The following is a 15254-nucleotide window of genomic DNA, read 5'->3' on the forward strand; positions in this document are numbered from 1 at the left end:
GGAAAGAATTTTATAAATTAGCCCACAACAAAGCAAAATAACCTAGCCTAAACGACCCTAGGCGTTAATGGCGTCAATCGGCGATACAGAAAAAGGTGCTCCTTAGCACGGGAAAGCAGGAAATATGTCGAAAATAAGTAGAAAAACGGTTGTGGCACCAACTAGCGGCACTCCTATAACGTCGCCAACACGGCACAGATGAATAAGCACTGATAAGCTGGTTATAATTTCAAAAAAAATAGCTCTTCAGGACAGAAAACAGAGTTCCGCACTCAACAACCAATGTTCAAAGAATGACTCTAAAACAAAAACGCCAAAGGAACAGCCAAGACACAAATTTAAATTTCAAAATTCAAACCAAAAATCAACTACATAGTATTAAGACGTAAACAGCCAGCACAAAACCGGCCAGTGAAAAGTCAAAGTCAAAGTCAAAATATCTTTATTCAATTTAGGCTATAACAAGCACTTATGAATGTCAAAAAAAATCTACCACCGGTTCGGAAAAACCTCACAAAAACGAATGAAAACAACCAAAAAGTATGCAACACGCAACTCACATGCAGCGTTGAAATGCTGCAGTATGTAAAAGGGAATCGTGTGTTGAAGATATTTCCCGCTTTTTCCGAGTGATTTAATACATCCAGTGTAAGTAGAGCCCTGCTCCTTAGCAAAATGTACGCAGTGTGGGGTCAAATTATATTGGTATTTGATATTTACAGACAAAAAAATCAAGATTTTCAGACTTTTTAGTCGGTTGTGTTATAATTAGCTGCCTTCACACCAAATTGCAAGTTTCTAGGCTAGGACAACTGGAAATACCCTATAGGTTTTCAGTGCACGGCAATTTGTATGGAATCACGTTGTTTAATGACTGTAACTATTGATTGCGTTGACTTAAAAGTTTGATTTTTTCAAGGCTTCAAGGGACTGCAGATATGAGTATTCGATATCAATTTCAGCGTGATACCTCTACGTTTTCCTGAGAAAAAGGGTCTTGACAGACGGACGGACGGACAACAACGGAAACCTAAAAATCAAGTAATCTTCTCAATCGGAATCTTTCAAGTTTAGGTATATTTTATACCTTAGTCTGCTATTTACTCTTAGGGGCTGTTTCACCATCCATTGATTAGTGTTAACTGGCGGTTAGGTGTGATGCCGTCTCTATTTGTTTTATTCGAATAGACGGAGACGGCATCACATTTAACCGTCAGTTAACGCTAATCAATGGATGGTGAAACAGCCCCTTAAACTACTAATAATTCTCAAGCAATCTAAGCCGTTATAATTTTCCTTGTAAATTTTATATACTGCTACCATCCTGTATTTTTAAACCACTTACGTTTTACGTCCACATCCATACAATATTTTGGGGACACATCTGGAGACCCTGTTCTTCCAGCTCGGAATCATGGACTGAGTCCACCTCCCAAATTTTGTTGAAACCGGAGAGATAAACTCAGGGTACAACTTTAAATAGAAATGTCATGACCATCAGTGGTGTAGCGGTATAGCACGCGGTACGGATTACCGAGGACCTGGGTTCGATTCCCAGTGATGGTCTTATTTTTCTGTTTTTTCTGTGCATCTATATTTCAGTTTGTATTTTCAATTTAGAAATGCCAACCTGTATCTCATGTTGATTGTGTGTTTGCAATACCAAATAAATGTTTTTATCTATCTACCCATCTTTGGTGTCAATTTGACCAAAGTCTCAGGCCAGTAAGACATTAAAATCAATTCAACACGCAACATTACCAAGTTCACATCAACCCCCCCCAATAATACCTAAGAGATTAGGGACTCGGTAGAAGCGACCGCTCATAATAATGATAGATTGACTCCGCCGGGAGCATAATGAAAGAGTGCCGTCGGTTAATGATTCCACGGAGGATAAGAAAGTGTAAAATTGTTTATTGAGATGAAGAACGAGACATGAATGTTGCAAGTTATTTTTACAACAAATCTCAATTCTTGGTTTTTAGTAGAGATGAGCTGAACTTGGGTTTCACCAACTACCGATATTCGGCATAATTGATTCCTAAGTAGAAACTAAAAATATGATTAATTTTTGTTGAAATTTTGTAATTTAATCTTGATTAAAACAAAAAAAACTAGCTTAAATTCTCACAATAAAGATCTGAAGGATTATATTAACATAATATTATTTTATTATAAAGATCACTGTAGTTTAATCTCAAAACAGCTACCTACATACTTATATTTTGTTTTTAATTAATAACCATATTTTTTATTTGCTGTTATTGGAAATAAAGCCACATTGTCAACAAAAACATAAAGCCTCACTGAACCTCATAAAAATAACACATTTAACATTCAACTCATACATGGCTCAATACAATTTAAAAAAAAAGAGTACTTACCACTTTACCGAACATTTGGTGATTTAGCCGAATATTCGGTAAACCATGTTTTATTAGTTAACAATGAATTTTTACATATTAAATTAAAAATAAAAAAAACATATAAAATTAACTAAAACGGGCTTCCTCATCCAAAGGCAGCGCAAGCGCGGGGCATTGTGCCTAAGATACTAGGCGCGTTGCCTCGTTGCACTGCAATGGCTCAGTCTTTCAACGAAGAAAAAGCTGCCGAATACGAATATAAAAACGAAATTTTCGACCCTTTCCTAGTTTTTAGCGTTCTCTCTCTTCTCTCTCTTTTTTACATCGTAAGTAGTCCAATTTTGATAGTTTTTTTTTGGTCTCATATAAATTTACAATACCCCTGATGTTGCAGATGTTTATGGGTGGTGGTGATCTCTTACCATCAGGAGACCCACTTGCTCGTTTGCCATCCAGTCAAATACAAAAAAAAATTAGAAAAAAAATCTAACCCAAATGATAGAAAAACAAGGGATGATTGATTTTTCACTAACTGATTGTAATGTATGACCACGCATAACTTTTTACACAGTAGTCCGATTTTGATAATTCAAAACAAAATTGTTAAAAACACAATATCAAACGCGTTTTGTTGTAAGTATATTTACGACAGCTTTTTGGCAGGTGTCCATGGGCGGCGGTAATGCTTTCCATCAGGTGACCCGCATATTCATTTGCTCCTCTCATATATAAAAAAACAGCAAATGGTATTTTCATGTGTCTTTATGTACAATAAAGAGTTTTACAATGCAATAATGCAATACAATCCCAATTTAATGTAATTTCATACCCATTAGCTACCTTTCCGCAAAAGCCAGGTTAAAACCGAAGATATATATAGCTGTTTCTTCGATTGAATCGTGAGCCGCGGCGTGATTGATAGTTGCTTTCATGTAAAACCCCCAAGATTTATGGGGGTCCAGAACTCATTGAAAGGTATTGGTTTGCGATCGGACTTCTGTCCAGTTTTTAGTTTGGTCACGTTCAAAACACGCCTGTTATAATTTGGTCGGCCATTGGTAAGTTTTACGAAACCGATAAGCCGAGTTTAGACTTGCAAGAAAAAGCGTGCCAGTTGCATTACATTGCGTGGCCGTAAAGCCAACGAGTTTGTTGTGGTCAATCGAGCGCCGCAATGTACTTAATGTAACTTGCATGATATTTCTTGCAAGTCTAAACTCGGCCATAAAGCAGAAGCGAGTTAGACTCGTGCATTGAGGGCAGTTCATATTACTTCTATGATATGCAAAGATATTTTTTGCGGTTCAGTGATTTTTTAATTATTTCCTTTTGTACTAATATGAAACAGGGTTTTACTGGTAATTATAAATATTATTCACTATCCAATCCCAACGCCGTATCATGTGGGAGTCCAAGCGGCCAGGCCACTTTTTCAGGATGCTCTTGTTGCCACGAACACATCGCATCATAGAAGCAACCCTCTTCCACCTCAGGGCATGAAAGGCATCCATCTCTCTACCCACAAATGTGCCTGACGCACAAAATTTTCCGCTTTATTCTTCGTAGCAAGTGCTGGTTACTAAGGCATTTCGTTTCATTGTACAAGAAATCATTGAAACTTCTTTCCATAACCGAAAATAACGCGAAATGTATAATTAAATTCTGTAAACAGTTTCAGTACCGTAAACTGTTTCAACTTTGCCCTCTGGCCCCAACATTGCCCGAGTCGATTTAGAGTCAATAACTTAGCACTCTTATAGGTTTTAAACTTTTATCTACACGGGAATTATTATTACGGGGGTATAAAAGCTTTAAAACCTAAAGGGTGCTAAGTTATCGACTCTAAATCGAATCAGGCAATGTTGGGGCCAAAGGGCAAAGTTGTAGCAGTTTACTATCATACATAATATTATTCAATAATATTACCCAATACGGTAGCACAATGTTACGATTGCCTATACAAGCCACCTAAGATTAAAGTTATATAAACATCATGGACTTGCCCCTAGGTTATTATTACTTAATTACTATTCATACTGACTCCTCACGTTTTGCTTATCAGAGCTATCACTAGAAGAACCTTGTCACTTTTAAAGTATTACATGATTTGCTTGTCATAACATACACTTCATTAACGCGACAGGGAACCAAAACCGGCGTTTCAAACGATAACCTTTATTGTGTTCATATAAATAAAGTTATCATTATTATACAACACAAGCATTATCTTATCGTCTGCATTCAATAAATATAAAGACTGATTCTTCATAGGAAGAACACAGTATCAAACCATACTTACAAGCAGTCATGGCAGGAAAAGTCGCCGTTGTCACCGGCTCCAATAAAGGAATCGGTTTTGCAACCGTCAAATTGCTGTGCAAGAAATTCAATGGAACAATCTATTTGACATCACGAGATGAAGCCAGAGGCAAGGCAGCAGTCGCTGATTTGAACAAACTGGGACTCAAACCTGCTTACCATCAACTAGACGTCATCGACAGAAGCAGTATAGAAAGATTCCGCGATCATATTAAGAAGAACCACGGAGGTATCGACATCTTGATAAACAACGCAGCGGTAGCTAACAGCGTCTCTTTGTACAACAGCTATGAAGAATGTAAGTACATTATTGACATCAACTACAAAAGTCTCTTGACCATCCAAGAATTATTATTCCCGCTTATAAGAAACAACGGAAGGATCGTCAACATCTCAAGCGATTGTGGCCACTTATCTAATATTAGAAATAAATACTGGATTGAGAGATTATCACGCAAAGATTTCAGTGTGAAAGATGTAAACGAATTCGTTGATTGGTATTTGGATTCTATGAAGAAAGGAACGTTCAATAAAGATGATATAGCTGATGAAGGAACGTTGGCTGCATACAGGGTAGCTAAAGTTGGAGTAAGCGCGCTGACCATACTGCAGCAGAAGGAGCTTGAAGGTCGTAATATTTCTGTCAACTCCATGCATCCAGGGTTGGTTCGAACGGACATGACAGTTGGAGTTGGCTTCTATGACATCGACGAGGCAGCTGAAACACCTGTGTATTTGGCTCTGGAAGCACCACAGAGTCTCAAGGGTGCGTATGTCTGGTACGATCGCCAAGTACTAGACTGGTACGACTACAAAGCCGACTGGTATTTCAAATCGAGTACTTTACAGAAGTAATTAAGTCTAAGTAGTCGAAGATGTTAATTAGGTATAGTAATGTTTCATGTTAAAAATATAAAGATGATCATTCAACTTAAGATGTTTATTCGAATTTATGATTGAGACCTTCGATTATTAAAACAATCAAAGCGGATCACTTCCAAGATCAAAGTTAAATGCTGTCCGCTTGAATGTTACTTATATAAGTAAAAATGTGCAAATAGGTCTGCAATAATTTCAATAACAGCGTAATAACAGCCTATCTAATAAAACAGCCAAAAGTCTCCAAAATAAAATCTTACTTTTACGATGTACGGAACAACATTAGGGCCAGTAAAGACGGACTGCATTCCAAGTGTAACGTAACCGCAACTGCCGATTGCTCATTCAATCGTGTTGTATACGTAGGGTAAGATTCACAATTCACTCTCGTAATAAATTGGGTACCGACCGCACGTCTTTTATTTAGCAGTGGCGACGAGGATGGGATAGTACCTAAGGAGCGAAAATATTCGTTAAGAAACCGTAAACCTCCAGTGCGTTACGGATTTGAAATAGATTAAGAATACTAAATGAATTTATTACATTTACAATATAGGGCCAATTACAATATAATACCTACTACATATATATTTACAATATAATCAAATTACATTTTTTAACAAAACTTAGTAAGTGTTATTAAATAAGTCATCTCAGTAACAAGCACAGCATTACAATCTGTATTTAGGTCAACAGGTATTAATTAGGCCTGTTTATAACATTACAATAGAGATAATGTAAACATTAGTTATAGATTAGTAAATAAGGGTGGAGGTGTTGTATACGTAGGGTAAGATTCACAATTCACTCTCGTAATAAATTGGGTACCGACCGCACGTCTTTTATTTAGCAAATCGCAGCCAGTGTGCAGTTGTGCCGACTGCAACGGAACTGCAATGATGCAGATGGCAGTTACGTTGCAGTTGGAATGCAGTCAGTCTGTACGAGCCCTTAGTGTTAACTATCAAGAACTAAGATTGGTTTTTGGAGTCTTTTTGTATTTTTTATTTCAACTCCAAATTTGTTACTTTTACGATCCCGTGAAATCCAACGATAGATGTCGTTAGTGTCGCTGCTTAAGTGGCTAAAAAAGTAAGCTGAAATGTGTGGTGCATTAGAGAAATTGTGTCTAGACTCCTGTCCAGTAATGGTGTAGGGGTTATAGCACGCAGCACGGAATCCTGAGGACCTGGGTTTGATTCCCAGCGCTGGTCTCTTTTTCTAGGTTTTTTTCTGTGCATCCATGTTTCAGTTTTTCTTTTAGTTATCAAGAACTACTCAAATAATAATACCCTGGTCTATAAGAGAGGCGTTATTTCTTGAGACAATTTTTGACGACTGAACCGTCATCATTGGTATTATTTATCAAAAATTTTGACCCATAATTCTTAATACTGCTTAACCCTAAATAAGCACGTAATTCGTGGTGACATAGTCATTAATAGGCTATTAGAATGCTACTAGCTGTTACCTACTACTTTTTATTTTCCCATTAGCTTTTGCCGGCGGCTTCGCCCGCGTGGAATTCGATTATCGCGCGCTGTTCCCTCGGAAAATGTGCAATTTTCCGGAATAAAAAACCGGCCAAGAGCGTGTCGGCCACGCCCGAAATAGGGTTCCGTAGCCATTACGAAAAAATTAAGTACTATTGTACTAAGGATTTCGTATTTTGTACGGAATATTCCAAGTTTATGTATATTTTATACCTTAAGCTGTTATTTACTCTTAAACTACTAATAATTCTCAAGAAAACTTAACCGTTATAGTTTTCCTTATATGTTTGATTACTTACTACCATTCTGAAATTTTTCAAATTTTTCCAACCATCGGTTTAGATTTAAGAGGGGGGGTGGCGCTCGATTTTAATGAAAATTTTCACTTTAAAGTTGAATATTTTGCAAACAAATCACTGAATCAAAAAATCATTTTAGCTACCCCCTAATGGTTTTAAAAGACTTATCCAACGATATCCCACGCTACAAGGTTGGATGAGAAAAAAAAATACCCCCACTTTACGTCTATGGGAGGTACACTAAAAATGTTTTTTTTTCAATTTTTATTGTACCATTTTGTCGGCATAGTTTACATATATATTCGTGCAAAATAACAGCTTTCTATAGTCCCAGAGCAAAGCCGTGTACGGACAGACAGACAGACAGACATGGCGGAACTATAAATACAAATAACATTATTTCGCTTGAAATAAGGGTTCCGTTTTTGTCATTTTGGCTACGGAACCCTTAAAAGTAGCCTATGTCATCCTCTGGCCGATAAACTATCTCTATGCCAAAAATCACGTCAATCTCTCGCTCCGTTTCGACGTGAGAGACTGACAAACATACAAACACTTTCTCATTTATAATATTAGTATATAATGACATTATTTACTAGATAGCGCTCACAAGGTCAAAGTAATAATGATGGAACTGTTGCATAAGCATGAGTGAACGATAAAAAAAACATCCCATAAATATTGGTGATCCACATCACACACAAACAAATTATTTGGGGCAGTTGGGGACAAAACTAAACGTATAATCTAAAGCAGCGTTTCCACCAATAATGTGCGAGTATGTATGCGAGGGATGTGTTTCTCACTAACCAATAGAAACGCTTCATTTACACATCCTCGCGCAGCACATCTCCGGTGGAAACAGCTGAGCGGAGCGAGGCGAGGTTAATGAAGCATTTCTATTGGTTAGTGAAACACATATTCATCGCAACACATCCTCGCACATCTCTGGTGGAAACGCTGCTTAATGGTTTCTGCTATGTAATGAAACACATGATATTTTTTGCAGCGTTTAGACTAGTGTAGTATTTAGTTACTTATTGACGCTCCAAAAATCCCTTCACTAAACCAGCACTTTGAGTACTGCCTGAAGTTTTGAACAAGTTATTTGTCCCTTGTTTTTACTTATTCATCATCATCATCATCATCAGCCCGAAGACGTCCACTGCTGGACAAAGGCCTCCCCCTTAGAACGCCACAATGAACGACACTCGCCACTTAAAATAAATTAAATAAATATCATGGACATTGACACCAATGACTAGTCCCAAACTAAGCAAAGCTTGTACTATGGATACTAGGCAAGATTACTTATATAGATAAATCATACTTAATACATATTACATCCAAGACCCGAAAACAAACATTGTGTTTTCACACTATCTGGCCGGGATTCGAAACAGGACTCCTTCGTAGTCAGGTTCTCTAACCACTTAGCCATCCGGTCGACACCTGCACTTGTCGACACACACTTGCATCCACTTTACTTATTGCTTGTAGTAATTTATTTATTTCTTGTTTCATCATCATCATATCAGCCATAGGACGTCCACTGTTGGACATAGGTCTCCCCCATAGACCTCCAGTTGCCTCGGTTGGAAGCGGCTTGCATCCACCGTGAACTCGCGACTTAACCATCATCCGTTCACCTCCTTCTCGTCCATTTCTTGTTTACCTACTTTACAATTAAATCTATTATTTATTCTTAATTTTATTTACATATATGCATAATTATATGTATGATATTATTATAGTCGAACCATTTCATTCTTGACCCACCGGAGAACGCTGTCACAGTAAGTGTCATAATAAATTCTCTTGCGATGTCTCTGTGACTTTTACTACGAAAAGGTTCTATACTAGGTCACAATTCAGTTGGTTCAAGTGTACAATAAAGAGTCATTGTATTGTATTCATTGTGCAAAGACCCCATGACAACCGGAAGCGAAAATTAGGTACGATGTAAAATTTCAGTTTTTCTAGGTAGGTACCTACCAGCTCGAAGTCGGTGCCTCAGCACGAGCCAGCAAGAATGGAACAATAGTCGTCTACCTCGCCTACATACTATGGGTTTCAATCGATCCTGCTGGGATGCTGAGTCACCGACTTCGAGCTAGTAGGTACCTACCTAGAAAAATATTTTCAAGGGTTTTGTGGTCGGTTCCATTTTTAGTTATTTTTTTGGAGTCGGTTTTACTTTTTTGTTATGTAACCGAAAACTTACATTAAGGACACTGGAGCTAACAAGCGTGTAACAGACGTCGAATCAAGACTAAGTTTATATTGATACGTCAGAAATTCCGATTGCCCTAGAAACTAGAAATTAGGTATTAAGGTTTTATTAGCACATACCAACCGATAAGTAAAGTTCGTAATTTTTAATTTTGTATATCTACGTCAGTAACATTACATTTGAAATTTACCACGAGCTTTGCGGTGAAGGAAAACATCGTGAGGAAACCTGCACAAACCTGCGAAGCAATTCAATGGTGTGTGTGAAGTTCACAACCCGCACTGGGCCCGCGCGGGAACTATGGCCCAAGCCCTCTTGTTCTGAGAGGAGGCCTGTGCCCAGCAGTGGGACGTATATAGGCTGGGATGATGATGATGAACCATCTGAAATGACCCCACAGTGCGTACACATTGCTTAGGAGGCAGTTTCTACTAATACTAGATATTCATAAAAACCATATTCGTACGGAACTCTTCTGCGCGAGTTGGACTCGCACTTGACCATTTTTTTATTGGGTACTTTGGATTATTAAGGCAGGCAACAGACCTTTACTCTCCTTGAGTAGTTTCTTACGTACTTATGGGCGGTGGTGAACATTTCTCATCAGATGAACCATTGCACGTATGCATCCCTTTCTACCTACTAATAAAAAAAAAAAGGGCAAGTGCGAGTCGGACTCTCGCACCGAGGGTTTCGTACAACATTTACATAGGTAATTAGTAACGGGAATCGTGAGTCTGAAGAATTTCTTGCATTTTCCGAGTGATTTAATATCCCAGTGTATGCAGATTCGAGCTACGTCCTTAAGCAAAATGTAGGCCGGTGGGGTCGGATTATATTAGTAATTGATATTTACAGACAGACATAAAAAAATCAAGATTTTCAGACTTTCTAGTGGTTAGTTATATATTACCTTCACACTAAATTACAGATTCTGAGTTTCACGGGGAAGTACCTGTAAGTTGATTCCCTTGCGAGTTTCAAAAATTGGCGGAAATTTGCAGCATAAACGCTGCATCTTTTGATTGGCGTTGGCTCAGAATTTGATTTTTGCACACCTTTAAAGGACATTAGGACAGTAGACCCAGTATTTGTATATTTCAGGTAATACCTCCACGCGCTTCCCAGAAAAAGGGTCTTGACTGACAGACAGACAGACGGACAAAAGTGATCCTATAAGGGTGTTAATTAGGTAATTTGGGAAGAATAAAGAACAGATTATCGGTTTGTGCCGAACCGTTGCAGTCGGTCCGGTGCGTGACAAAAGGGCTTTTATTTCTATGAGACAATCCTTTGTATACTAGTTTATAAGGGGTTGCTCTTCCATACAAACCTACGGACACCCCGCATAGCTTCCACGGACATGTTTTCTTAGAGGATTTTTTGAGAATAGTAAATTATGGATATGCTCTTCAAGCAAAATCCAAAAAAAAGTAACTTTTTGCATCAAAAGTGCAGCGTGATGCAGTAAATTTTGATGCATTTTACCATTGTATGAGTAACTGACAGTGTTCGCAGCGAGCATGTAGTGACATCTTATATGGGTGCGTGAGTCAATGTCACAAAATCAAACTATTGTAAATAGGTATCGACTATTTCGTGTGGTCACGTGACCATCACCTTTGGCTCAGATAATACGACAACTAAATGAAGAAAGCATGAGATCACTGAGAGATCAAGTTCAAGTTTCTGAGTCTAGTATCTACTTTTTTTGTTTTTAAATCTGTTATTTTCGGAAGTTGAAACGCCTAAACTATTATTTCTGATTAATGCAAGGAGGCAAACTGTAAGTAAGACAAAAATAGGTAAGTTACTTTTAAAATTGTCATTTAAAATAATAATTATTTAAGTAAAAGACCCAGTCCTCGGCAAAAATTATAACATTGCATACTTTACATACATTATAATGCGGTGCTTCGATCTAGGACAAGTGGTTTAAATTCAACTTACAAATTCTGAACAGATATTAGTTATTTACTCTTACGTAGACAGTAGCGCCACTAATATATAAAGCATATTTATTCTCACAATAAAAGGTGCTAGGTGTAATCACTAAACTAATTAGTTAAAAAATAAGGTCTACATTCAACATACATTGCATGTGTATGTATGAATATCAAGTTTTACAGTGAGGCTCAAATAAATTCCTACATATCACGGCATTTTTACGGCCGCTAAATCTAGGCTCGGTGAATAAAAAGGTTTTCACAATCGAAGTAGTTTTCGTACCTTTTTTATTATTATAACTGGCTAGATAAGTAAAATTTAAACGTCATTATAATACATTTTTGTCACAACGTCAAGTCAATGAGATTGATATTCAAAAGCAATTATGTTTGAATAATTATGGTTTGAACACAAATCAAGAAGTCAAAAAGTTGGCGGACGAGAGAAATTAGCAAGAGTGCAACTCTTAAACTATTTATGTATGTACGATTTGATGATGAAAAAATTGGATACACGGGTATGTTAATTTTATCATTTTTGTCAGAAACATTAATATTTGTTACAAGAACACCAGAGGCAGGGCTGTAAGAATTTCATTCCTACTGGGTGGCCAAAGTATGGCTTATCGTGTGTACCAAACTTGTGGTCTGCAGCAACCTACTACGAAAACATACCAAAATTCCCTAACTCTTAGTAGCGTCGTGAACATTTTCACTCCATAGAAGTAAGTCGCTTCCCACCGTCTGTCTGCATATGTACGAGTATGTATAGTATGTACTCTATTATGAAGTGATTCAAGATTTATTATTTTATTTATAAGTGTGAGAAACGGCGGGGTTATGGTTTTGGAGCGTATGTATGGGCATTTCTTTCGCACGCTATGCAACAAGGCGAAGGCAAGGAAAATAAGTCTTTGTTAGGAGTGACACAAGTTGTTAATTTTATGCGTACATGTCTTTCCGTCGGCTCATCCGTCCGTCCGTCTGTTGATCTGTCCATATGTCTGTCCGTCTGTCTGTGTATCTGTGTTTCGAAGTGAACACTACATCTTAGTCCTATTTTTTTAATGATTGTTTACCAACGCACACACCAAACTTTTATCCTAAAAAGCTGAAATTTAAGATAAGGAAAAAATACCTACATAAAATTCTACTGGTTCGTAACTATTATTTAGTTTTTAGGATTCCGTACCTAAAAAGTGCCAACGGAACCCTATTGCTAAGACTCCGCTGTCTGTCTGTCTGTCTGTCCGTCCGTCTGTCACAGGGCTCTATCTCTTGAGTTGTAATAGTTAGACACTTGAAATTTTACAGATTATGTATTACTGTGGCCGCTATAGCAACAAATACTCAAACCAGAATAAAATAATATTTAAGGGTGGCTCCCATACAACAAACGTGATTGTTTTGCCGTTTTTTGCATGATGTTAATAACGGCAATTTATTAATTATTCACAGAATATTTAGCTGTGTAATTACTTTAAATAAATAATTAAATTAAAATAAAACAAATATTTAAGGAGGGCTTCTATACAACAAACTTGTTTTTCTGGCCGTTTTTTTTTGCTAATGTCTAATGTTGTATAGATAATGGTACGGAACACCTCGTGCGCGAAACCGACTTGCACTTGGCCAGTTTATTTTTAATACCCAGGGTAGGTATCATGGAATTCAATGTTAAATTTTAAACTCTACCTCTATATCACTAATCTCTGTAAATTTGACATGCAGGCAGAAAGGAATAGCAAAAATCTAAATTCAATATCAGGATATTTTGAAAAAGATAAGTATTGTTCACTAACCGATTTTAATGACGATGATGATGCTGATGATGATGATGATGATGATGATGGTCGTATGTCATCGCTGCCGAATTCTTACTTTATTCAATGAAAGACATGGAGAAACTTTGTCACAAAGACTTAATTCAGATAATTTGATATTACGCTGTCCGTCCGTCTATTTCTATAGGATTACTTAAAACTGAAGCAAACTGAAGTGGCAGTGGGCCGGCCATATCAGCCGAAGAACCGGTAACTGCTAGGGTAAACGAGTAAAAGCCTAGCGTGGCGTGGGACGCCCTCAGACTAGGTGGAGCGATGATCTTCACTGGGTAGCTGACAGTAACTGGATGAGAGTGGCCGAGGATCGTGCTCAGTGGCGTGCAATTGGAGACGCCTCTATGTCCAGTAGTGGGCTAAGATAGGCCGATGATGATGATGATGATGATGACTTAAAATAAGACAATAATCCCACTCATATTATAAATGCGAAAGTTTGTTAGTCTGTTTGTTTATTTCTTTATTACCTTTTCACGTCTAAATCGTTGAACTGATTAGGATGAAATTTGAGATACAGATAGTTTGAGTCCCGTAGAAAAACATAGGGTAGTTTTTTTTAATCACATAATTCCCGCGGAATAGCTATAAACGAATTCTACGCGGACAGAGTTGCGTGCAACAGTATGTACATTAGGGAATTTACCTACTGATAGTCTGATTTACGTCCTTATGCTGTAACTAAAGGCATCGGTCACCTAGGTATCTTATAGTCTGTCTGCTAATACTATTTCTGTATTTATTAATGCACAATTCCTTTCAGATTCAATGATAACTAACTGCATATAACTTTGCCTGGAATTATTATATTGCTGAAGTAGCCTTGGTGCTGTCATGCAATATTCAAGGTGAAGAAAAGAAGAAACGTTTAATGTTATATGCAAGAAATTTAGGAATATCCGACTGATTACATTTATTTATTAACGCTGTGTTAAAAAGTTTGTTCTAAATAAATATGATGTACACAACGAAATAAAGTCTTCGTAGGCATCTTTCTTTTAGCGTTCCGTGGGTGGAAATTTTAGTGGAGCTTCTAAAAACAAGAATACCAACAGGTATGTAGTTTTCATTTGTTGAATGAAACTATAGTAATTTCAGATGATGAGATAATACCCCACATATATATAAAGTACTATAAAACCGTACAACTTTGACCTTTGATATAACTTTGCCCAAGTTGTAATTTTTTAAAACATCTGAAATAAAACAAAATTGACTGATTTGTGACCACTTTGTGACATGCACATTTCTAAATCATTTTTGTATATTTTTTTCCCTGTTGTCACGAATAAATCTTTTCTTTTCCCTCGATATTGGAATATTTCTTTATTCCTGACGGGAGTTACTTCTCCTTTTTAGGGTTCCGTACCCAAAGGGTGCCAACGGGACCCTATTGCTGAGACTCTGCTGTCTGTCTGTCTGTCTGTCTTCTACTGGTTCGTAACTATTATTTAGTTTTTAAGGTTAGGCCAACGGGACCCTATTGCTGAGACTCTGCTGTCTGTCTGTCTGTCTGTCTGTCCATCCGTCTGTCACAGGGCTTTATCTCTTGAACTGTAATAGCTACCCGTGTGATGTCGGGTTAGAATTAGACCTCTCCATTTCTTCCGTGGATGTCGTAAGAGGCGACTGAGGACCGTAGGCCACAGGCTAGCAACCTGTCACTATTGTACCGTTTTTAAGTGGCTCCGAAGCTGTAACGTTTCGTGTGCTTTGCCTACCCCATTTAGGCATACATGTTTGTGTGTACTAGACACTTGAAATGTTGACAGATTATGTAGGTATTACTGTGGCCTCCATAACAACAAATTACTAATAAGTAAATTAAAAAAATAAATGGAGTTGTCATACAAGAAACGTGTTTTTTCCCAGCGTTTT

General features: G+C 37.5%; 1 protein-coding gene across 1 annotated transcript; it reads left to right on the plus strand.

Moving 5' to 3' along the window:
• Positions 1 to 4647: 4647 nt before the first annotated feature.
• Positions 4648 to 5618, plus strand: LOC141426293 (carbonyl reductase [NADPH] 1-like). Its single transcript, XM_074085140.1, has one exon. It carries the CDS (start codon positions 4677 to 4679, stop codon positions 5541 to 5543), a length of 867 nt encoding a protein of 288 aa, XP_073941241.1. The 5' UTR covers positions 4648 to 4676; the 3' UTR covers positions 5544 to 5618.
• Positions 5619 to 15254: the final 9636 nt, after the last annotated feature.

This window comes from Choristoneura fumiferana, chromosome 3, assembly GCF_025370935.1.
Source record: "Choristoneura fumiferana chromosome 3, NRCan_CFum_1, whole genome shotgun sequence".
NCBI classification, from domain to species: domain Eukaryota; kingdom Metazoa; phylum Arthropoda; class Insecta; order Lepidoptera; family Tortricidae; genus Choristoneura; species Choristoneura fumiferana.